The sequence below is a fragment of the Macaca thibetana genome, chromosome 5, assembly GCF_024542745.1.
Source record: "Macaca thibetana thibetana isolate TM-01 chromosome 5, ASM2454274v1, whole genome shotgun sequence".
Classification (NCBI taxonomy): Eukaryota; Metazoa; Chordata; class Mammalia; order Primates; family Cercopithecidae; genus Macaca; species Macaca thibetana.
In genome coordinates this window covers 181,002,033-181,025,149 of record NC_065582.1, presented here as the reverse complement: position 1 = coordinate 181,025,149, position 23,117 = coordinate 181,002,033, and the positions used below count along the sequence as shown (strand labels likewise).

The 23,117-nt window shown below is 55.8% G+C and overlaps 1 protein-coding gene across 1 annotated transcript in view; it reads left to right on the top strand.

Moving 5' to 3' along the window:
• Positions 1-23,117, top strand: part of ABLIM2 (actin binding LIM protein family member 2) — a 199,445-nt gene that overhangs the window by 104,968 nt on the left and 71,360 nt on the right. The window contains exons 8-10 of the mRNA XM_050792242.1: positions 1,874-1,932; positions 10,719-10,796; positions 19,867-20,013. Of these exons, the coding sequence (XP_050648199.1) occupies positions 1,874-1,932; positions 10,719-10,796; positions 19,867-20,013 (284 nt within the window). The remainder of the gene's footprint in view (positions 1-1,873; positions 1,933-10,718; positions 10,797-19,866; positions 20,014-23,117) is intronic.

Below are 23,117 nucleotides of genomic sequence, written 5' to 3'. Positions count from 1 at the left end.
TAAGTTCCTTCATTGCACACACACTTTTCAGCCCCTACCATGTGCTAGCCTGTATGTCTTGTTTGTGGGATACGCAAGTTGGCTGCAGCCTTCACCTTCGTGGGAGTGGCAGGTGAGAGATGGAGATGCAGCCACGCAACTAGCAGAGGGTGTGAGAGCATAGTGTCAGCCCATCGCAGGGGGCGGCAGTTCAGGCTGGGTGTGTGAGCGTGGTGCCAGCCCGTCTCAGGGGGCGGCAGTTCAGGCTGGGTGTGTGAGCGCGGTGCCAGCCCGTCTCGGGGGGCGGCGGGTCAGGCTGGGTGTGCGAGCGCGGTGCCAGCCCATCGCAGGGGGCGGCAGTTCAGGCTGGGGTGCCAGCCCATCGCAGGGGGCGGCAGTTCAGGCTGGGTGTGTGAGCGCGGTGCCAGCCCGTCTCGGGGGGCGGCGGGTCAGGCTGGGTGTGTGAGCGCGGTACCAGCCCATCTCAGGGGGCGGCGGGTCAGGCTGGGTGTGTGAGCGCGGTGCCAGCCCGTCTCGGGGGGCAGCGGGTCAGGCTGGGGTGTGTGCCAGCCCATCTCAGGGGGCGGCGGGTGCCAGCCCGTCTCGCGGTGGGGGGCGGCGGGTCAGGCTGGGTGTGTGAGCGCGGTGCCAGCCCGTCTCGGGGGGCGGCGGGTCAGGCTGGGTGTGTGAGCGCGGTGCCAGCCCGTCTCGGGGGGCGGCGGGTCAGGCTGGGTGTGTGAGCGCGGTGCCAGCCCGTCTCGGGGGGCGGCGGGTCAGGCTGGGTGTGCGAGCGCGGTGCCAGCTCGGGGGGCGGCGGGTAGGCTGGGTGTGTGAGCGGTGCCAGCCCGTCTGAGGCTCAGGGAGGCTGGGTGTGGAGGTGCAAGCCCGTCTCCCCAGGTTCTGTAAGGATGGCTCAAGGTGCAAGTGTCCCAGGTTCAGGTGGGCAGAGAGAGCTGACATTCACTGAGTCCCCCATGCACAAGAAGGGTTGCACTAATGCAACTAGCATTTATATACAACAACTCACAAAGCACTTTTCTGATGCTTTATTACCTCTGCTTAATTTTATTAAATTCATCCAGTGACCTGACAAGGTAGAATTCGTATTAGCTCATTCGTAGGTGGAAAATATAAAATAAAAAAGAAAACCGAAGACTTGAGGCAGTTTGAGGTTGAATTAGAAGACACCAGAGTGCCAGGGATGTTGGGGGCGCTTGGTGCTGGGTGACCTTGTTATGTTGATGGTAGTGGCTGTTGACATGGGTGGCTGGGCAGAGCTGACAGCTAGAGAAACTGAGGCACAAGAAGCCACAGAGATTGAGTAAATTAGTGACAGGGCGGGGCCAGTGTTTGAGCATTGTGCCCAGCTCCCACCGAACACACCTGTTCTTCACCCCATACCCTAAGGAGCAGGCCCACTTCCCAGCTGAGGTTCGCTCTTCCCACCTCTCAGCTTAGAGCCCTGCCCCCCAAGTCCTCCTCCCCAAGGCTGGCTCCCACCCAGGTTGCAGCCCCAGCTGTCTCTGCAGGTGGGCCCAGCCATTGCCCTCAACATGCAGGCAGTCAATCCTACATCCTAGCCAGGGACTTGAAACCCCTTCAAACACCCCCTCCTCAGAGAAGAATCTTCCACCTGCCCCCCAGGTTCCTCAAGACCCTACACCTCCTCCTGTGGGAGCAGTTGTGCACAGCAGCCCCTGGGGGCGGGGACTGGGATCTAGGTACCCACTGCCCGGCACTAACTCCAGCACAGAGAGGATGCTCAGGGACGCTTGAAGGGTGGAGTCCGAGTGCACGTCTGTACATGTCCTGCTCCCTCTTCTGTGTTTCCACACAGGCCCCTGCAACGTGGAAAATAACTCTAATCATTTCCCTCTTGGGAATTTGTCAACAGGTTCCTCCATCTGGCATCCGGCATGTCGACAAGCAGCCAGAACTGAAGACAGAAACAAGGTTGGTGGCATTTACTGGTGTCTCTGATGTACTCTTCACTGCTCCTGCACAATCTCTGTACAGTTAAGAGGACACTGACCAGGTTCTACAGGCTCGTTGTCCAGTCCCACAGGCTGCAGGATGGGGGCAGTGAGGCTTAGGAGGTGGGGAGGGTAAACAGGTAGACAGGTGAGCAATAATACAGGGGGAACAAGGGCATCTTTGTTTTCTGTTGATATCACAGAATACCACAGGCTAGGTAATCTATTTAAAAATAAGTTGATTCGGCTCATGGTTCTGGAGGAGGGGAAATCCAGGAGCGTGGTGCGGCATCTGGTGAGAGCCGTCCCATGGCAGGAGGGGGAGACAGGGCGAGAGCTCGTGAACAAAGAGGAAAAAGGGGGTCAAACTCCCGAGATAACTAACCCACTCCCACAGTAACGGCATCAATCCATTCAGGAAGGCAGAGCCCTCATGAACAGTCACTTCCCAAAGGCCTCACCTCCAACACCGTCGCAAGGGACACCAAGTTTCCAACACACAAATTTTGGAGTGCACACAGCAAAGAGGCATCTAAGAGCCTTTGTGGACTGTCCTGCTGACCTTTTCACTCACTTGATGAACTCCAATGGCCGTGAAAATTGGCGGACAACGACAGTGTTGGGGGCCCCAAACAGTCCCCAAGACCACCCTCACGTCTGTGAACCCCGAAAATCTGAGACAGGTCTCAGTTAATTTAGAAAGTTTATTTTGCCAAGGTTGAGGATGTGTGCCCATGACACAGCCTCAGGAGGTCCTGACGACATGTGTCCAAGGTGGTCAGAGCACAGCTTGGTTTTATACGTTTTAGGGAGACATGAGACGTCAATCAACATATGTAAGATGAACATTGGTTCAGTCTGGAAAGGCGGGACAGCTCAAAGCAAAGGCAGGATGACTCAAAGCATGGAGGGGCTTCCAGGTCCTAGGTAGATAAAGTGATTGCATTCTTCGGAGTTCTGAAAGGAGGAATCAGATCTGCATTTATCTCAGTGAGCAGAGGAGTGACTTTGAATAGAATGGGAGGCAGGTTGGCCCCAAGCAGTTCCCAGCTGGACTTTTCCCTTTAGCTTAGTGATTTGGGGCAGGCCCCATCTGGCTGGTGGTCTGGGACCCGAGGGTGGTCTATGGCCCCATCTGACTGGTGGTCCAGGACCTGAGGACACCCCTAAGGCCCACACGTCAGGCCACGTCCTGATCCTGCTCCTGCTGTGGATCTCAGCAACCCCTGGCCTCCCATTTCCTCCCGAATGTGGGGTGTCCTGGAGGCCTCATCCAGTCCACCACGCAGGCTACCTTGGGGGTCCTGAGTGACTCTGATGTCCTATAGCGGCAGGTGTGGGCTCTTGTTTGAGCAGCTGTGCCTGCAGGGAACAGAGTGGGGCATTCAGAGTGTCTGATGGGGTTCAGGACAGCGTTCGCATGGAGGCCTGTCTGAGTGAAGCTGCAGGATGCCCGGCATCCGGACTCCTCCTGGAAGGGCAGTTGCCCTGCTGGCCAGCGGAACAGGCAGGGCTGGAGGCCCGCAAAGGGGCAAGCAGGGGCCCTGGCTTCCCACCTGTGTCCCTGATGCTCTCCTAGCGGCTCTGCTTTGGGCAGGGGAGGGGCCCCAGGGGAAATCTACCCTTTTTTGCCTTCCACGGTGGCAGAAGAGTCATGCGATGAAATCCCGCTGTGAGCTTGGCCAGGATGGCAGCAGCTAGCTGGCACATTGTGAATTTTGTCGTCCTCTCAAATGGTGGCTACAGTCCGTGATTCATTCTACAAGCTACCCCAAGGCTGCCCTGGGTCTCAGAGATGAGCAAGGCAGCAGCCCTTCCCTCAGCAAGCCATGGTGTGTGACTCTGATGTGACCACAGGGCCGACACCATTTGTGAGATCCTTCCGTGCCCACGGAAGGCCTGTGGAAGGGACCTGAGCGAGGGAGCCTCTCATGCCGAGGCCACCAGACCACACTGTGGCTTGCATGTGTGCATGGGGACACCACCCTGCCTCCTGATGATGCGGCTCCAATGAGTGGAGGAATACCAGGGTCTTCGTCTCAAGTTGAATTAGAAAAAACAACGCAGACACACGTGGAGTAGTTTTAAGGAGTGGAGAGTTTAATAGGCAAGAAAAGAGGGAAGAAGTTCCCTAGTACAGAGAAAGAGGGAGGGGGGCCCCAAAGCCAAGGGAAGGAACCCCAAGTGGGGTGGACACCAGCCAGGTATATATAGAGGTTCAACAGGTCTCAGGGGTTGGTTTGACCAGGCATGTCATTCACGTAGCCCATGGAAAAGCTGGCCCTCCCACCCTAGCCTTTTAATATGCAAATGCAGGGCGCCATGATGTTCTACATACATGGGGATATGTGAGTGCGGCCCCGCTGCCAGGAACATGTGGGGCAAGGGCAAGAAGGCCGCAGGAATCGCCATGTTTGGGTGGACCCGGTTTCTAGTGGCCTGCCTTTGCATATCAAAGGATGCCAGCCTGGCTCTAGGAACTGCTTTGAAAACGAAAACTGCCCAAGGACCCCTTTTCCTTTCTATCTGCCTAAAATAATTTCTTTTTTTTTTTTTTTTTTTTGAGACGGAGTCTTGCTCTGTCACCAAGCTGGAGTGCAGTGGCGCAATCTCAGCTTACTGCAACCTCTGCCTCCCGGGTTCAAGTGATTCTTCAGCCTCAGCCTCCCAAGTAGCTGGAACTACAGCCGTGTGCCACCACACCCAGCTAATTTTTATGTTTTTTATTAGACGGGGTTTCATTATGTTGGCCAGGGGTTTCATTATGTTGGCCAGGATGGTCTCGATCTCTTGACCTCGTGATCCACCTGCCTCGGCCTCCCAAAGTGCTGGGATTACAGGCGTGAGCCACCATGCCCAGCCCTTAAAATAATTTTTTAGTAACTCCTACCACACTGAGACTGACCAGGGCTGGAAAAGGGAACTCCACGACCACAGCCAGGTCCCCTCAAGGGCGGGGTGGGGGGCGGCTGGCTCCAGCTCCTGGGTCTGGCCCCTGCTGTGGAACTGGCCGTGGGACCTGCAGGAGGCCTGACTCTGGCCAGGCGGCAGCAGCAGTTCCACCCCCCACACTGATGCCAGCCCGTGCTGATCTCCGGGTCACTGGTCTAATGGGCGGGGGTCACTTAACCACCGATGCTGCCAGCAGACGAGGAAGGCGTCCTTGTGCTCGGGGCCTGTTCAGACGTCCTTGTTTCCTGGGCTCTGTTTGCAGTTGCTTTTGAAGCAGTTATTTTTAACAGAGGGCTAGTTGGCCTCTGCCAACACATGGGGGCGGCGCAGCCTGAGAACGGTTGGCCTCTTAGCACCGAGTCCAGGGACTGGCATGGCTCCCGGCCTAATGGTTCTCGTACCGTACACATCTGAGGTCCCCTTGGAGCTGATTGTCCCTGGAGGGCCTGGCGCTTCCTGGCCTGGGGGTGGGAGGGAGAGCCATCCTGCTCTGTGTTGTTCCGTCAGGCGCAAACCAGTTAAGGAGAGAGTATACAGAAGGCAGGCGGGCCTGGACCACTCCTGGGGGCGTCGACCTCACTTGCTCTTGGAAACTCGACACCCAGCCGGAAGTGGCTTCTCCATGCTACCTGCTAGTCCAAGAGGAGAAGTGACTCCGGGTCCTAACCCCTCTGTGCTGGCGCCTGCAGGGCTCCGGGACCCTCACAGGAGCCAGTCTGTCCCTGCCTCAGGGTTGCTTTTCAGCAAGAGACTGACCTCTGAGCCCCTTGCCCCAGGCAAGATTGCAGTAGGGAGGAGGGAGTACTCACTGTTCTCCACAGCCTAGAAGGTGGCCCTGATCGCATGGCTGCCCCTTCCGCACCATGGGGATGGGAGCTCTCCGAGGACAAGGACCTGTCCACGGAAAGAGGGAAACTGTAAAGTACTGGAAGAGATTCATTCTGAGTCAAATATGAGTGACCATGTCCCATGACAGCCCTCGTGTGACCCTGAGAATAGGCCCCCAAGGTGTTTGGGATGCAGCTTGATTTTATACATGTCAGGAAGACATGAGACATCAGTCAGAATACATGTAAGATTGACATCGGTTTGGTCCAGAAAGTGGGACAACTCAAAGCAGGGGCTTCCAGGTTATAGGTAGATTTTAAAACATTCTGATTAACTGTGCGCGGTGGCTCACAGTAGAGGCTGAGGTGGGTGGATCATTTGAGGTCAGGAGTTCGAGACCAGCCTGGCCAACATGGTGAAACCTGCTCTCTACCAAAAATATAAAACTTAGCCAGGCATGGTGGCACATGCTTGTAATCTCATCTATTCAGGTGGCTGAGGCACAAGAATCGCTTGAGACGGGAGGCGGAGGTTGCAGTGAGTCGAGATTGTGGCATTGCACTCCAGTCTGGGCAACAGAGTGAGACCCTGTCTCAAAAAATAAACATAAAATGTTCTGATTGGCAGTTGGTTGAAAGAGCTAATATCTATAGAAAGGAATGTCTCTTTGTGGCGTCTAAGGTTTCGTCACGCAGATGAAGCCTCCAGGTAGCAGGCTTCAGAGAGAATAGACTGTAAATGTTTCTCATCAGACTTAAGGTCTGTGTTGATGTTAAATGCTGGTGGGCTTTTCCTGAATTCCAAAGGGAGGCAGGCATAGTGAGGCCTGTCTGAACCCTGCTTCCCATCATGGCCAGATCTAGTCTTCTAGGTTAACTTTGGGGTGCCCTGGCCAACTGGATAGAGTCCATTGAGATGGCCGGGGAGCCCTAGCATTTAATTTTTGGTTTACAGACGGCAAGTCAGACATCCCTGGCATCTGGCCAGGGTGCTCAGCGGAGGTGAGAAGGATGTGGTCCTAGCTGCCCTGTCCCCAGTGCCGCCTGCCTCGGGCGTTTGATCATATGGTCATTTGACACACAAGCCACGAAGCACCTACCATGTGCGCTCTGGGATTGGGCACTGTGAACAGAGAGGTGAATAAGACCTGAGGGGTCCCTGCCCCCAAGGAGCCCCCGTCTGGTAGGGGAGACAGATGTGGATGGACAGGCATGATGTGCAGGATGCTCAGAGGTGCTGTGACCGAGAGGGGCCCAGGCCCAGCTGGTGGTGGTCACAGGTGGCTTCCTGGAGCTGTGGCTGATGGCCCAGTCTGGTTCTGGCTCTGGGTGGTGTGTCTGAGAAGCCAGTGATCTTCAGGGGACTGAACGTGGGTTTCAGGACCCTGGGGTGGGAAGGGGGTGGCCCTGTGCCTGTGAGTAGCCCAAGGTAACCCCCAAGAACAATGAAGGTGGCCACAGGGACAGCTCAGCTCAGAGGGGTCCCTGCTCTGGCCAGGGGCTGGGTGACTTCAGTGGAGGAAGCCTGGACTGGCCAGGCTGGTCCCTTAGGCTGTGGGTTTCCAAGGTGGGTATCCTTTGGAAAAGTTAAGAGTGAGGCCTCACCCGTGCACAGAGGCCTCCATGATGGCTACCGTGGGTGGGAGCCCAGGAGGAAGCTGGAGACTGTGGGGGCCGTTGAGGAAGAAGGAAACAGGCTTCTTGAGACCAAACATAGGGCCGTTCCAGCTGAATGGGAGCGAGACGGTCCTGGCAATTCTCAGCGGTGGCCAAGAGCAGTAGAGCAAGGCTTGGCATTGGAGTTCTGCTCTGCCTCCTCCCAGCTGTGTGACCTGGTGCAAGTCACTAGCCCTCTCTGAGCCTCAGCCCCTCGGCTTTCACATGGAGATGAGAGGGGTCAGACCATGTGACCCTAATGACAGGCCTCCCCAGTGGCTATAGAAGGACAGCTGCCTCCCTGGGGCCAGGCAAAGCTGGTGGGGATTGGAGCCAGGTGAGCTCCCAGCCCTTCCATCTCTGTGGGTCTGAACAAGGCGCTTGTACTGGGGCCTGGGAGAACATACGGATGTTAAGTTCCATTGCCAAGCACCTTTGTGCGAGTGGAGTCGGGTAGGGAGAAAGTCAGAAAAAGCTCCAGCCTCCTCCCACTGGGGAAAATCAGGCCTACTCAGCTCCCTTCTGACTCCTCCCCACCCATCACAGAGCTGGAGACTGAGCCCAGGGAGGGGAATGAAGACAGTGACCTGGCTGCCCCGCCCAATTCCCTCAAACATGCAGAGAGCAATCCCCACCCCTGGCCCGGTGCTGAAACCGGCCAACACTCCCTCCCTCCCATTTGTACCAAGGCACAGTTGGAGGCTGTGAAACATTCCTCCGGAGCCTGCGAGACTTTCTTGCGCTGCTGTTGGTGTGCTCAGCTTAAGGGAATCTTTCTTCTAAAACACCCAATGTTCGTCTGCTTTGCAGAGAAGACGGTTCTCTGTCAAGGTCATCTCCTGCGCCCACCTTGAGCTGAAATAATAGTGGGGAGAATTTTTCAGTGCTAAGCACCTCACGTGCCTCATCCCTGATCTAATCCTCAGAAACGGAAAACCCCTCAGGGAGGCGGTGCCGGGGGATGGAGAAGGACGCTGAGACTCAAAGGGTGTTTCGATGTATTCATATAAAATGTATGCAACTGTCATCTTGGCCTGTAAAACATTCCACCTGGCCCAGGAACAGTGGACCTCAGAACTAGCTGTCCACTTTGCAAACAGCAGGTGGTGTTGGGCCATCCTGGGCATGACTGAGGACCCAACCCTTGCCAGCCTGCAGAAATCTGTGGTCCCAGGGGGCAGGCAGACCCCAGAGTTGATGCCCACCTGGCATGTAGCCCCAGGCCTGAGGGAGGCCCAAGGAAGCTAGGCAGGCCTCCTAGAGGAGGAGGCGGCAGAGGCGGCGGCAGCTGCCAAGCTTAGGATATGAGGAGACACGGGGCATAGAGAGGAACTGGGCCAGTTGAGCGGGGCAAGTGCAGAGGTGGCAGACAGGCGGTGGAGTGTCATGCCCACTCCCTCCTCTCCTTCCTTTCTAGATGCAGAATCAAGTTTGCACTCAGGGTTGCCCGGGCACCACCCGCATGCCTCACAGGGCTGTCCTCCCGCTGCTGCACGTGGCCCCACGTCCCGCGCTGGTGTTGCCCATCCTCGTTGGTGTGCGCTGAGTGTAGGAGGCACTGGTTGTCACCCACGCCAGCCGCCGCACCGTGCCCAGCCTGAGTCAGGCAGCTGGGGCTTCCCCGATAAACGCACCTGGCCTGGGCGGCTTGCACAGCAGAAACCCACCTTCCCACAGCTCTGGAGCCCAAAAGGCCGGGATCACAGCGTTAGCTGGGGTGGTTTCTCCCTCGTTGGCTCGTAGATGCTGCCTGCGCCTCCACGTGGCCTCCCTCTGTGTGTCTGTGTCCTGATCTCTGCTCGTAGAAACCCCAGGCATAACGGATTAGGGCCCATCCTAGTGGCCTTTTAAAAACGCTGTCTCCAAATACAGCCACATTCTGAGGTCCTGGGGGGTTAGGATTCAACCTACGAATGTTGTCACAGATCAGCCCGTCCACTGTGATGCCTCCCGGGCTGCATGGATGGACCCCTGAGATGGGCGGGACAGAATTGTTGGGGGTGGCAAGAAAAGGGTCTGCTCAGAAAATGAGAGAGGAGGGAGCTGCAGTGGGGGCTGTGGTCGGGGTGGGAAACCATCGACGCAGCAGAGGACGTGGGGGCCGTGGGGAGAGTGAGGGTCGAGCTCTTGGCTGCTGAGGGCTGGGGAGGCCTCTGTGGAGATGGGCTCCTTTTGGACAGGGTGAATAGGAGGCGTGGGGAAGGCCAGGCAGGTGGCCCAGGAGTGAGGCCTGAACCAGGAGAGACCCCTTCCCTGCAGGTCGGGAGGGACAGCAGGTGCAGCCAGGGGTGTGGGGACCACAGAAGGAGCGTGTCCACAGGGCTGGAAGGGGCTGAGGTGGGGGAAGAGGCAGGACAGTCATGAAAACCATCAGCCCAGGGGACACAGCAGGTGTAGTCTGGGAGGGAGGAGTGGACCAGACAGCAGCAAGCATGCAAGGAGGACACAGGTCCCGGGGTGACGGCAGCAAAAAGGCCAGGACAAGCCCAGAGGTGCGGTGGAGAGAGTGGCTGCCAGGGGCCTCCGAAGGGCCGTTTCTAAGTTGTGTGTCAGGTGGGAGCAGGTGCTCCTTGAGCTAAGACAGCCTTGGGGGACCATGGGAGGGTCAGAGGGCATGGAGAACAGAGCTGGGGGCCAAGCTAGAGAGGGTCTTGAGGGTGACCAAAATGGTCCCATGTTCCCAAGAACCTGGGCCAGTGGACTCAGCTGTAGCGAGTCCCCATAATCCCGGTGGAAAATGGCGTCCCTGAGTATAACTGGAGTTTGTGGAACGGCTTGTGTGTCACTCTGCTCCCATGTGGCCCGCCGCATCTGTCTGATGCTAGCTTTTCAGTCATTCAGCCAAGCTTGTGGGTTTATTCTAAGAATTCCTTCAGCCCCAACTTTATTTATTTATTTATTTATTTATTTATCTGTTTATTTATTGAGATGGAGTCTCTCTCTGTCACCCAGACTGGAGTACAGTGGCACGATCTCGGCTCACTGAGCTCCGCCTCCCGGGTTCAAGCGATTCTCCTGCCTCAGCCTCCTGAGTAGCTGGGATTACAGAATGTGCGCTACCACACCCAGCTAATTTTTGTATTTTTAGTAATGACGGGGTTTCACCATGTTGGTCAGGCTGATCTCGAACTCCTGACCTCGTGATCCGCCCACCTCCGCCTCCCGAAGTGCTGGGATTGCAGGCGTGAGCCACCGCGCCCGACCCAGCCCCAACTTTAAAGAAACACCCCAGTGCACTGGCGTGGCTGCTGGAGTGGAACTCCCGACAGTCACCTCTGGAGGCCCCGAATGTTGGTACCTGGCTTCAATCTCTTCCTCTCTCCTTTCTCAGGAAACCAGAACTTCCTCAGAGAGCATCATTTCTGTCCCTGCTTCCAGCACCTCAGGGTCTCCGAGCCGTGTGATTTATGTAAGTCGGGGCCTTTTTTATGGGGATGGCAGTGGGAGGGTGGAAAGAGAAGGGGGGCCCGGTGGCCATGGCTGAGCCTGCCCCTAAGAGAGTTCCCTGAGAGCTGTCATCTGGGGCCCAAGGTACGGCCATTGCTCTTGTCCCTGCTTCGGGGTGGAGGTCGGTACAGGCTTTATGAGTTTGACTGAAAACCTGAAACACAGAATGTTTGTTTGACCTGGCAATTCCCCTGGGAACCTCTCCCCAACTATCTGGTGACAAGAGCCACACGGTGGTATGTACACAGCTGCTGTTTATAGTGGCGCAAACACGTCACATCAACGGCTGACAGTCAGGGCTTGCCAGGCACCCAGGCGGACCCTGCAGGTTTTGCAAACCACGGCCCAGATCTGTGTAGACCAGCACGCACGTGCTCCCGACGCCTCCCTAAAAGAAGCACACTAAGGGTGATGTAAATTATGTGATCCCGTTTTCGTTAAAGAGAGAGAGACTCTGTGTGTGTGTGTGTGTGTGTGTGTGTGTGTGTGTGTGTGTGTGCGTGTGCACGCCTCACATGCTTCCATAAACACACACAAATATAAAAATGATTGAAAACATTTTAACAAGTCATTACCAGAAATTTCCTCTGGGTGGTGGGATTCGAGATGGGAGATTATTGTTACTATTATTTGCTAATATTGCTGTGTAAATACCAAAATTACTTATCTAGGCGAGGACCCCCAGCACCAGGTGAGGGATGGCTGATGCGGTGGTAACCAGGGGCCACCCAGGACTGCTGCGTAGGCTGCCCCTGCACCAGAACCCAGCACTGGAATGGCTGGTGACGTGGGACAAGCCCCTTCTCCCCTCCCCGTCCCCACCAGGCCAGGACCTGGGTTCTCTCTGCCTCAGCGGAGGCTGGATCCGCTGGGTTTCCAGGCTCTGGAACTTTGAGACAATGTATTGGATCCGCTCTCTGCTGTGCTTCTTTTCTGCCCTCCTCGCTTGTAGTGGTTGGACAGAGGGTCACAGGGTCCTTCCTGACCTTAATCCTGAGAGTGCCCGTGAGGAGCACACGAGTCCTCAGTTACCGTGATGCACTGCTGGCCTGGAGGGTGAGTGGCACTGTGGCCCTTGGGACGTGCACTCCAAAGCTTAGGCGGGTGCATGAAGGCACCAGGTTGGCTGCGCGCCCTGGACGAGGTGCCACCCGCCTGGTGCCTCTGGGAGTGCCTCAGTAAGCCGTGGAGACCCCCGGGTACCTTCGGTCCAGGGCTCACTGAGGCACTGCCTGGGTGACAGTGAGCACAGCGCCTGCCCAGAAGAAGGCTGTGGGAGATGCTCACTGCCGTTACCATTACCATCATCTGTGTCGACCTCCCAGGGGCTTGAACAACGGAAATAAATTGTCTCAAAGTTCCAGAGCCTGGAAACCCAGGATCAAGGAGTCGGCAGGGTTGGTCTCCCCATCCCTGGCCCGCAGGTGTCCGTCCTCTCCTTGCGTCCTCACGGGTCGTCTGTGTGCATCCGGGTCCTGATTTCTTCCCATGAGCACACCAGGCAGATTGGATTGGACCCACCCTAACGGCCTCATTTTAACTTGATGACCTCTCTTAAGGCCCTGCCTCCAAATGCAGTCACCTTCTGAGATCCTGTGGGTTAGGATTTTACCGACATGGGAATTCGGGGAGACACAGGTCAGCCCATAATACCATCAGCATCCTCATGAATAATGGTTATGACAGTTATCATGTGAATGAGATCATGTTTGTGTAGGGCCACAAAAGTGTGGTCTGTTTCCTCAACCGTTGAAAGGGTCGCAGCTAACGCTCCTATAACAAAAGACAAGTTCACAAGAGAAAATGTATTTAATCAAAGTTTTAGGTGACACAAGAGCCTTCAGAAACGAAGGTGCAAAGACCCAGGGAGGACTGTCCTTTTTAATTTTGGTTTAGAGACAAGGTCTCGCTCTCTCGCCCAGGCCGGAGTGCAATGGTGAGATCGTGGCTCACGGCAGCCTCAACCTCCCGGGCTCAGGCGATCCTCCCACCTCAGCCTTCTGAGTAGCTGGGACTACAGGCACGCACCATCACACCTGGCTAGTTTTTGCATTTTTTGTTGAGATGAGATACTTTTATGTTGCCCAGGCTGGTATTGAACTCCTGGCCTCAAGCAATCCACCTGTCTCAGCCTCCCAAAGTGCTGGGATTACAGGTGTGAGTCACCATGCCTGGCCAACCCTCTCTTTTTTTTTTTTTTTTTTTTTTTTTGAGATGGAGTTTCACTCTTGCCTAGGCTGGAGTGCCATGGCTCGATCTCAGCTCACTGCAACCTCCACTCCCTGGGTTTAGGCAGTTCTCCTGCCTCAGCCTCTCAAGTAGCTAGGATTATAGGCATGCGCCACCACACCCAGCTAATTTTGTATTTTTACTAGAGATGGGGTTTCTCCATGTTGGTTAGGCTGGTCTCAAACTCCTGACCTCAGGTGATCCACTCGCTTCGGTCTCCCACAGTGCTGGGGTTACAGGCGTGAGCCACCGCGCCCGGCCTATTTTTATGCTTATATTGGATGATAACTGGATGGCCATGTAGAAACGTGACTGGACAAAAAGTGTGTGATCTGGTGGGAATAGACCGAGTGGGGAAACAGCAGGGCCGTCCGCTCAGATGCTTCTCCTCTCTGGGGAGCCCTTTTCCTCCAGGTATAGGGCGGGGGGTCTTAGGACCCACCCTCAGGCAAGCTAGGTCAGAGAACGTCTCCATGGCCAGGTCGTGCACAGAATGAGGGAAAGGTTAGACTCATGTTTCTAGGCTTCATGGCTGGCTTTGGGGAGGTGCTTCTAGTTTCTATGACCCGCCTTGGGGAAGAGGAACTCTGGTTTCTATGGCTCACTTCAGTGGGGGGCAGGAAGGAAGAGGGTGAGAGACAGGAGGGCAGGAGGCGGTCAGAGAGACCCTGCTTCCAAGGCCTTCCACTCTCCCTTAGGTCAAAGTCCTCAGTAAGCTGGGGCTCTGTACTTTGGGGTAGTGTTTTCTGAGCCCCAACATGTGCAAAGTACTCGGCATCTGGCTTGGTGCCTACTAAGCGCTCATTCATGGTAGCTGTTGCTGTTGCTGTTGCTGTTGCTGTTGTTGCTGCTGTTGTTGTTGTTGTTGTTGGAACCTGTATGGCACATAATAACTGCTCATTAAATATGAGCTCATTTTTTTTTTTTAAACAAACTGGCATTTGCAAGGGGCGTGGGGTGGTGGTGACTGTGTGTGCACTCAGTAAGCAGTGACAGCAGCCTCTGTTGTCATGGTCCCACTTTCAAGGCCATGCAGCACTTTTTCAAGGCAGAGCTGGGCTTGGAGCCCACAGGTCTCCATGACTCTGAGACTTGGGTTTTTCCAGGAGAACCCACTGTTCAGTGTTGTGAACAGCCGTGGTGGCTCCTTTTCTTCTTGCATCAGGCAGCACATGGGCGAACACAAGCTCCCTGTGGAGCTCTGGGGACCCAGCCAGGCCAGATGGCATCCCGGTTCTGGGTAGGGGAAGGGGTTCCTGTCCACAGGAGAGATCGGGGCAGACCCAAGTGCGGGTTTCAGGTGGGACGCCTGCCAAGGGACGGGGCAGGATGTTGGTGGGTGAAGAATTTCTGCACCAGCGGGGCGTGCACTTAACACAGGTTGACTGCAGCCTGGTGCACTGTGTCTCCGCTTTGAGAGACTTCCCGCTTGGCCAAGTAGGTGTGCTCACAATTCCAGTTTTAAACAGAAGGCCTCGAATAAATTAATCCAGTCTCCCGGCCCTTAGTTTGACACAAGAGAGAATGTGTGGAGTGCCATGCTGCCTCCTCTTGGCCTCAGAGCTGTCCAGGGACCTGCCATCAGTGTGCCCACGTTGCTGATGCCACGTTGCTGATGCCACTCTGAGATATGCGCTGACTTTGCAGCCTCTAAGTGGTGGAGCCATAATCCAAGGACACATGCTCCTAATTCTGGCGCGTGCTCCAAGTACCATGGTCAGCACCCAGCCTGGCTGCATCCCAGCCCTCCCAGGGGTCACACAGGCCAGAAGCCAGGGCAGCCCTTCTCTCTCTCCCACCTTGGGGTTGGTGCCACACGAGTGGGCAGTGCACACAGTCTGGCTCTTCACCGAGATGATGTGATTTGGTGGGCAAGCCCTCCTTATCCCAGGGTTGTGTCCCGCTTTTCTTTTTTTCTTTTTTTTTTTTTTTTTTTTTTTTTTTTTTTTTTTTTTTTTTGACGGAGTCTCCTCTGTTGCCCAGGCTGGAGTGCAGTGGCACAATCTTGGCTCACTGCAACCTCCACCTCCCAGGTTCAAGCAATTCGCCTGCCTCAGGCTCCCAAGTCACTGGGATTACAGGCACATGCCACCATGCCTGGCTAACTTTTGTATTTTTAGTAGAGGGGTCTCACCATGTTGGCCGGGCTGGTCTCAAACTCCTGGCCTCAGGTGACCCACCTGCCTTGGCCTCCCAAAGTGCTGAGAGTACGGGTGTGAGCCACCGCACCTGGCCTGCTCTGCTTTTCATCTCACCTCTGCTGGTGTCTGTCATCAACCTACTGTGTGCCTGCCCCCCTGCTTTGTGCTGAGCACTCCCACCGTCTCAGAAAGGGGCCGTTCCATGCCCCCATCGTGGTGCTTTGCAGGTTGCAGTTGCCCGGACCTGCCTGCTGTGGGTGGTTGTGAAATGCAGCATCCCCTTCCTTCACCGTCAGGAAGAGACCAGCTCCCCCTGCCATTCACGTACACAGGAATGGACCAGAATCCACCAAGTGACTGCATCTCCTCCACGGACCGTGAGGGCTTGGTGGGCAGGGGCTGGGCCTCGTTCATCTTAGTTTCCAGGATAAAACGTGCACACACGGTAGACCCTCCATAAACCACGTGGCTTTTGGACATCACCTATTTCACTGCTCTTTTCTTTATTCCAAAGGCAATCTGCATTTATTTTAAAAAATGAAAAAAAAAAAACAACAGTACTCAGCACACCAGAGGAAATGAAAGCGTTTACATCCTGCCAGCCACAGTGGCCCTGCCGATGCTTCTGAGGCACCCTTCAGGTCTCGCTTCTGTGTGTGTATAATTTTTATAACATGGAGTCACCCTGAACATATTATTTTGTAACCTTTATTTCAACATGTCAGTAGTGCAGAGTATAAAAGCAGCATGCTTCCATTCTGTGTTATCATTGACTGGGTTATATGGTAATGATACTGTCGTAGGTGGCCATATTAGTGTGTATTGTGCTGGGTGGAGTGTGGCAGGGAAGAAAGCAAAGAGGAAAAACCCTTTACACATACTCGAGAGGCCTTCTGCCAATTAGAGAGTGCCGTCTGTTGTCATGGCAACCACCCAAGGACTTGGCATGGGGAGAAGTGGATCTGCAAGGCTACTTAGCAACCTGTCTAGGGGGTTGGGCAGGGGCTGTTGGCATCCTGCAGGCTGCCCTCTCTGACCCCTGCCATCAGGGCCGGGTGGTTCAGGGAAGCCTGAGGAAGGCTGGGAAATAACCCAGGGCAAGGCGGCCCCCTATGCTGTGGGGCTGGACAGATGAATGCTGTGATCATCGCTGCTGGGAGGGGACGGAGGTGGGGAAGGGAGGATGCAACACTCACCTCTCCAGGCATCTGGCTGAGAGTTCACCTGACTTTTGCAAATGCTTGATTGGCTTTCGTTCAATTCACAAGCCCGCTGTCAAGCTCACAGCCGGGCAAGGGACTCAGTAATGAATCCTGGACCTCCAGGAGCCACAGTCTTGGGGGGATACAGGATGACTCAACAGATGAAGATCAACACTAACTTGGGGCAGGGGGGCCTCCACTGAGTTTGGAAGGAACAGAGGTGGAGCTCAGGGAAGGTGTGTGGAAAGGGCACGTCCCAGAGAGAGAACAGCAGGTGCAAAGCCCCCAGGCTGTGGGTGACTGGGAGCTGTAAGGACTTGAGTGCCAAGTGGCATGGATAAGTGGGTAAACAAGCACCAGAGTTCCAATTTCCCAGAAGGCAGAGGGGAATTGCTGAAAATCCTACAGGATCAGATCTACAAATGACTGACTCAGGATTGGATCTCAGGTCTTTTGAACCCTGCCCCAGGCTCCAAAGGGGCAGCCACAGGTCTGAGACGTCAGAACTTCATTCTCTTCATGCACATCGCAAATGACAGGGTTCACCCCAAGACCCAACATCTCAGGAGAACCTCAAGCCTGGTGATCGGGGAAGACTTCATGGAGGAGGTGGGCTGGGGCTAACAGAGCTGGAAGAATACAGGAAAGCTGGAGTAGGGGGCTGAACCTGGCACAGTTGGGGACATGGGGAAGAGACAGCTTAGGGTGAAGCTGCCAGGAACAGGAGGGCCAAGTTTTGGGGGCCATAATGAGGACTGGCACTGTCCAGCCAAGGACGGGCTCCCAGAAGGTTTGAGCTGAGAACACTGGGATGCATCTGGGCCTGAGAGGCGTTCCCCTGGCAGTGAGGCCTGGAAAGGGGAGAGCTGTGGTGGGGAGCACGGGCTCTGGAGTCAGACAGCCAGGGTCACGTCCTGCCCTCCACCCTCCTGGCTCTGTGACTCTGGGCAAGTTACCCAACCTCTCTGGGCTCTGGCTTCTACATTGTGAAAAGGAGCTTCTGTGAGCACCCCTTCTTGGCATCATTGTGTTTTGTGAAGATGATGGAGGGCTCAGCTCAGTGCATGTCTTGGGGTAGAGAGCTCATTGTGTCCAGAGGAGGCTGAGGCTGGATCGAGAAGCAGCAACAGCAATCTCTACCAGAGTCACCTGTGGCTGGAAAATGCCCCAGGCAGCTCCTGGAGAGCCCAGAGCCAGGGAGAAGGGGACACGCAGGGGCAAGAGTGTGTGCACAGTGCACAGTGGGGTACTGCAGGGGAAGGCTGGGCAGAATCAGAGCAGAGAGCAGCACGCACCAGCTGGACCTGCCTGAGCAGACACGGGTTCTCCCGGCATTCCACATTCATTCAGCAAGGGCAGGAGCGCCTCTGCGGGCCAGGGTGGGCCAGGGGTAGACAAGACAGAAGGGCCCCCGACCCTGCTGAGGGGGTGTCCCAGCTGGCCTGTCAGATGCTAGGTGCTTTGCTGCCGGAGTGCATGTGAATGTATGTGAGTGCGTGTGGGCATGGGGGGCGGTGAATGTGAACTTGCTTGGTGGTGGTGGGGTGATTGTGTGCAAGTACGTGTGGGCAGGTGTGTCTGCACGTTTGTGGGTGAGTATGGGTGTGCAGGTGTGTGTGCCGGTGTGGGGGGTGTGCTGGATGTGTGTGAGTGAGCTGTGGGCCTGGGGAGTGATTGCATGTGTGAACACGTGTCAGTGTGTGGGTGTGGACACATGTATGCTAGTATGTGGGAGTGGGCCAGGATGTGAGGGGGTGTCTGTACCTCCACAGTCTCAGACAGACACGTTTTCTGTGTGGGGGTATGCGTGCATATGTGTGTAGTGCATGTGTGTGCCTGCATGTGTATGCATGCATGTGTGTGTGTGCATGTGTGTGCATATGTGTGCACATGTATATGTAGGTATATATCATCGCCCTTTGTATCCATGGGTTCCACATCTGCAGAGTCAACCAACCTCAGATTGAAAATATTCTTACAAAACAATAAAAATAGCAAACAACAATAAAAGTTAATACAAATAAAATAATATAAAAATAATACAGTATTAGGCCGGGCGCGGTGGCTCAAGCCTGTAATCCCAGCACTTTGGGAGGCCGAGGCGGGCGGATCACAAGGTCAGGAGATCGAGACCACAGTGAAACCCCGTCTCTACTAGAAAAATACAAAAAATTAGCCGGGCGCGGTGGCGGGCGCTTGTAGTCCCAGTTTGTACGTCAGGAGGCTGAGGCAGGTAAATGGCGTGAACCCAGGAGGCGGAGCTTGCAGTGAGCCGAGATCGCGCCACTGCACTCCAGCCTGGGCAACAGCGTGAGACTCCCGTCTCAAAAAAAAAAAAAAAAAAGAAAAAAAAGCCGGGCGCGGTGGCTCAAGCCTGTAATCCCAGCACTTTGGGAGGCCGAGGCGGGTGGATCACGAGGTCAGGAGATCGAGACTATCCTGGCTAACATGGTGAAACCCCGTCTCTACTAAAAATACAAAAAAAACTAGCTGGGCGTGGTGGCGGGCGCCTGTAGTCCCAGCTACTTGGGAGGCTGAGGCGGGAGAATGGCGTGAACCCGGGAGGCGGAGCTTGCAGTGAGCTGAGATCCGGCCACTGCACTCCAGCCTGGGTGACAGAGCGAGACTCCGTCTCAAAAAAAAAATACAGTATTTTATTTATACAAATAAAAGAATACAGCATAGCATCCATTTACCCAGCATTTGCATTGTGTTAGGCATTACAAATCACCAAGAGATGATTTTAAGCAAATGGGAGGATGTGCACAGGCTACATGCAAATACCACGTAATTTTATTTAACAACCTGAGCATTTGAGGATTTGGGGATTTGAGAAGGGTCCCGGGACCAATCTCACATGAATAGTAAGGAATGCGTATGTGTTTGCCTATGTGTGTGTTTGTGTGTGTGTTTGCATGTGTGTGTCTGTGTTTGTACGTGTGCATGCATGTACACATGTTTAAGCCATGAACTGAGTCTGCTGTAGAAGACTCTTGGCCCTGGCCACCCTCACTGCATGCTTCTGCCCGATGCTCCCTGCCCCATGAATTCAATGAGCCGACCCCGTGCCAGGCACATCACAGGTGTGGCCTCCTTGACCCCAGAGCCTTCGTATGTGATCATTTCCCTCACTTTGTGCAGAAGGAAACTGAGGCTTAGAGAAGACACTTCCGCAAGGCCTACTGGCTCTTTTGTGGCTGGGCCTCAGGACCCAGGCCCGCCTGCTCTGGAGTTCCCTGTGCTTTTGATCCTGTCCCCATTTCACCTATACCAGGAGCTGGGGGTGAGCTCAGACTCTGCCCGAAGTGCTGTGACCCCAGCACTCTCCTCATGGCTGCTGAACAGCCACTGCCCTCTGGTTTTGGGGGCACTGTCCTGTGGGATGCATCTGGCTTTGGGAGCACTGCCCTCTGGGATGTGGGTCTGACTGTCCCCTCCCCTATTCTCTTTCCCCCCTCAGGCCAAGCTTGGTGGTGAGATCCTGGACTACAGGGACTTGGCAGCCCTTCCTAAAAATAAGGCCATCTATGACATCGACCGCCCCGACATGATCTCCTACTCACCTTACATCAGCCACTCTGCAGGGGATAGGCAGAGCTACGGCGAGGTATGTACCCTGCCCACATGGCCCTGGACACCTGTGCCCCCAAGTGCTGCCCTGCAGGACAGGCGTCATCCCTAGCTGTGTCCGATGGGGCCAGAGCCACTTCCATCTTCACCCACATGCTCAGCCTCTTCATGCCCATCAGAGAGCCACTTGCATGTCCGATTTCAGTAACGCCCAAGGCACTGTGGCCCCAAAGCTGCCATTGCTGAAGGAGTGAGCCTGGAAGCCTCCTTAACTGGAGCAGAAAGTAGGAAGCATGCTGATTTGTAGCAAAGATGACAGCAACTCAGTGAAAATCTCCTAATTTTCTTAAGCATTAGATTATTTTCATAAAGCATGAGATGCATTTCCTCTGTAGAAGACTCTTGGCCCTGGCCACCCTCACTGCCATGCTTCTGCCCCATGCTCCTCTGCCCCATGAGTTCATGAGCCAATGTGACCAACCTGGTCGAACCGCAGATTATTTATTTCCTGGCACGCCTGTGGACGGCGTTCCTTACTCCTTAGAGGTTTCTTATTTAGAGCTGCTCTGTCCATTTCCTGTGGAATGCATTGTTGGTTTTTGCTTTTCCTCTTGTGGTTCTGAGGTTTCAACATGACCGTGGCTGCCTGGGGTAGAAGGAGGCATTGCCAGGCTGTTGGCCCGAGTGCGTGTGCTTTTGACATGCGTGCCGCCAGGCGTGGGGCTCCCCGGGATGGGGAAGCTCAGTCCTCTCAAACACGTTTCCCTTGGGCCTTCTCGTTTTGAGACTTCAACAAGGGCCTCTAGGGAAGCAAGAGCTGAGACTCCAGGGCAGCATGTTTGATGTGGATGGTGTGAGGGGAGAAAGCCATGGCTGCTGGGTGCACCTGCCGAGCTCAAGGGCTGTGCAGGGAGGGTGAGAAGAGCTCAGGGCTGGCAGGTGCCCTCCTGACTTGCTTCTGTCCCTGGGGATCACAGAATTTGAGGATGTGGGTGACAAACCCCACTGATAATGAGGGACCAGTGGGGGGAGCTAAGGGAGGGCATCCCGACCCGCATCCACCTGCACCCACACGCACCCACCCACCTGCACCCACCTACCAGCCACATACTTGCACCCACCTTTCTGCACCCACCTACCAGCCACCCACCTGCACCCCCTGCACCCACCCACCACCCACCTGCACCCCCCTGCACCCACCCCCCACTTACCTGCACCCCCTGCACCCACCCACCTGCACCCCCACCCCACCTGCACCCACCCCCCCCCCCCCCACCCCCCACTACCTGCACCCCCCTGCACCCACCCACCACCCACCTCCCCCCCCTTGCACCCACCTGCCTGAACCCACCCCACCACCCACCACCTACCACCCACCACCTGCACCCACCCACACGCACCTATCTACCACCCACCTGCACCCACCCCACCACCCACCTACCACCCGCCCACCCACCTACACCCACCTGCACCCACCCACCACCCACCTACCACCCGCCCACCCACCTACACCCACCTGCACCCACCCACCACCCACCTACCACCCGCCCACCCACCTACACACCACCTGCACCCACCCACCACCCTCCCACCCACTTGCACCCACCTACCACCACCTACCACCCACCTACCTGTACCCACCTACCACTCACCACCCACCCACCTGCACCCACCTACCACCACCTACCACCCACCTACCTGTGCCCACTTACACCCACCTACCTGCACTCACCTGTACCCACCCACCACCCACCTGTACCCATCTACCCTGCCCAGGCTGGGTGTGGGCTTTATGGTCCAACATCTGGTCTGCACCTGTACCAGGCACTGGAAGACAGTCCGTGAGGACTCGCAACTTGGCCATAGGGTTGACACCCAAATCCAGTCCCTTCTTCCCTGCAAAGACCACAGGATGTGCTGGAGGAGGAGGAGTTGGTCTCGTGCTCCTCCTCCAACTCCTGACAGCCTTGGGGCATTGGGCACACCCTTTCCTGGTTTGAGTGCGTGTGTCCCTGCAGGAGGGCTCTGTGGCCATGAAGGGCCATAATGCAGGGGTGATGTGTGTGGGAGTGGGCTGGTATCACTCCCTGTCCTGCTCCCAGGGGTCTCATGGCGTGACCAGGACACAGCTTCCAGGCCCAAGTGGACATGGGCCCTTAGCTGTTGTCACTGAGGTTTCTTTCAGCCTCTCTGGGGCTGCGCCCCTCAAATGGCAGGACATGTGTGAACCATGGATGATCCTGACCCCAGGACCTGTCCCCAGAGAGCAGAGAAGGGGCAGGAAGGAAGGGGCTGTGACTTGGGAGTCACCCTCTCCCTCTGGGGAGACCTGGGATGGCCTCCCCACTCTGCTAAACCCTGGCACCTGTGTGAGCTCAGCCATAAAGTGCCACCCCGTGGGGCCTGCCTCGGCAGGTGGGCAGGGCCGGGTGCCTGGGTCAGGTGTGTCCATAGAGAGCTTCCTCTACGCCGATGGCCAGGAGCAGCCTGAGGGTTCTCCCTCGATTCCATCATTTCACCCATAGCCTTCAGCTTCCCACCTCCCATGGCACGGGGCGGCACAGGGCCTGTGGCAGCCTCCCAGAGGCCGTCAAGTTATTGCTGTGTAATAACCATGGTTCCTGTGAACAGAGTGCCTCCCCGCTCTGCCGTGGGAACGGTATTCTCTTTCCCACTGCTTGCTCACCTCACAAGGGCTGTGCTCTTTCTGGGCCCCTTCTACCTCCATGACCCTCACTGAACATACGTGCAGGTGGTGGTGGATGGGGTGCCAGCCTGGGGAGACGGGTCAGCCTACTGTCTAGGTCCCCAGGGCCCCTGCGGCAGAGCCGGCTCCAACCCAAAGGCTCCTGATCGCCCTCTGTCTGCTGCGCACCTTTTCTCTCTTGTCCAGGGAAAACCAAGGCGATGGGCCCTCAGGACGTTGCTGCCCGTGCCCTGAGCCAGGGTCTTCCTTTTGGGAAAATACGTCTTCGTGGAGAACAGTGGGACATGGGGGTGGCCAGGTGGAGACAAGCTCTGGGCTCATTGGCACGAAATCAGTTTCCCCAGGGGCTTCTTTCTCTGGGAAGAATTAACCACGTTTCTCCAAAGAGAAGGTTCTGGAGCCCTGTCTGGTGTCTCTTGGGTAGAGTTCTTTTC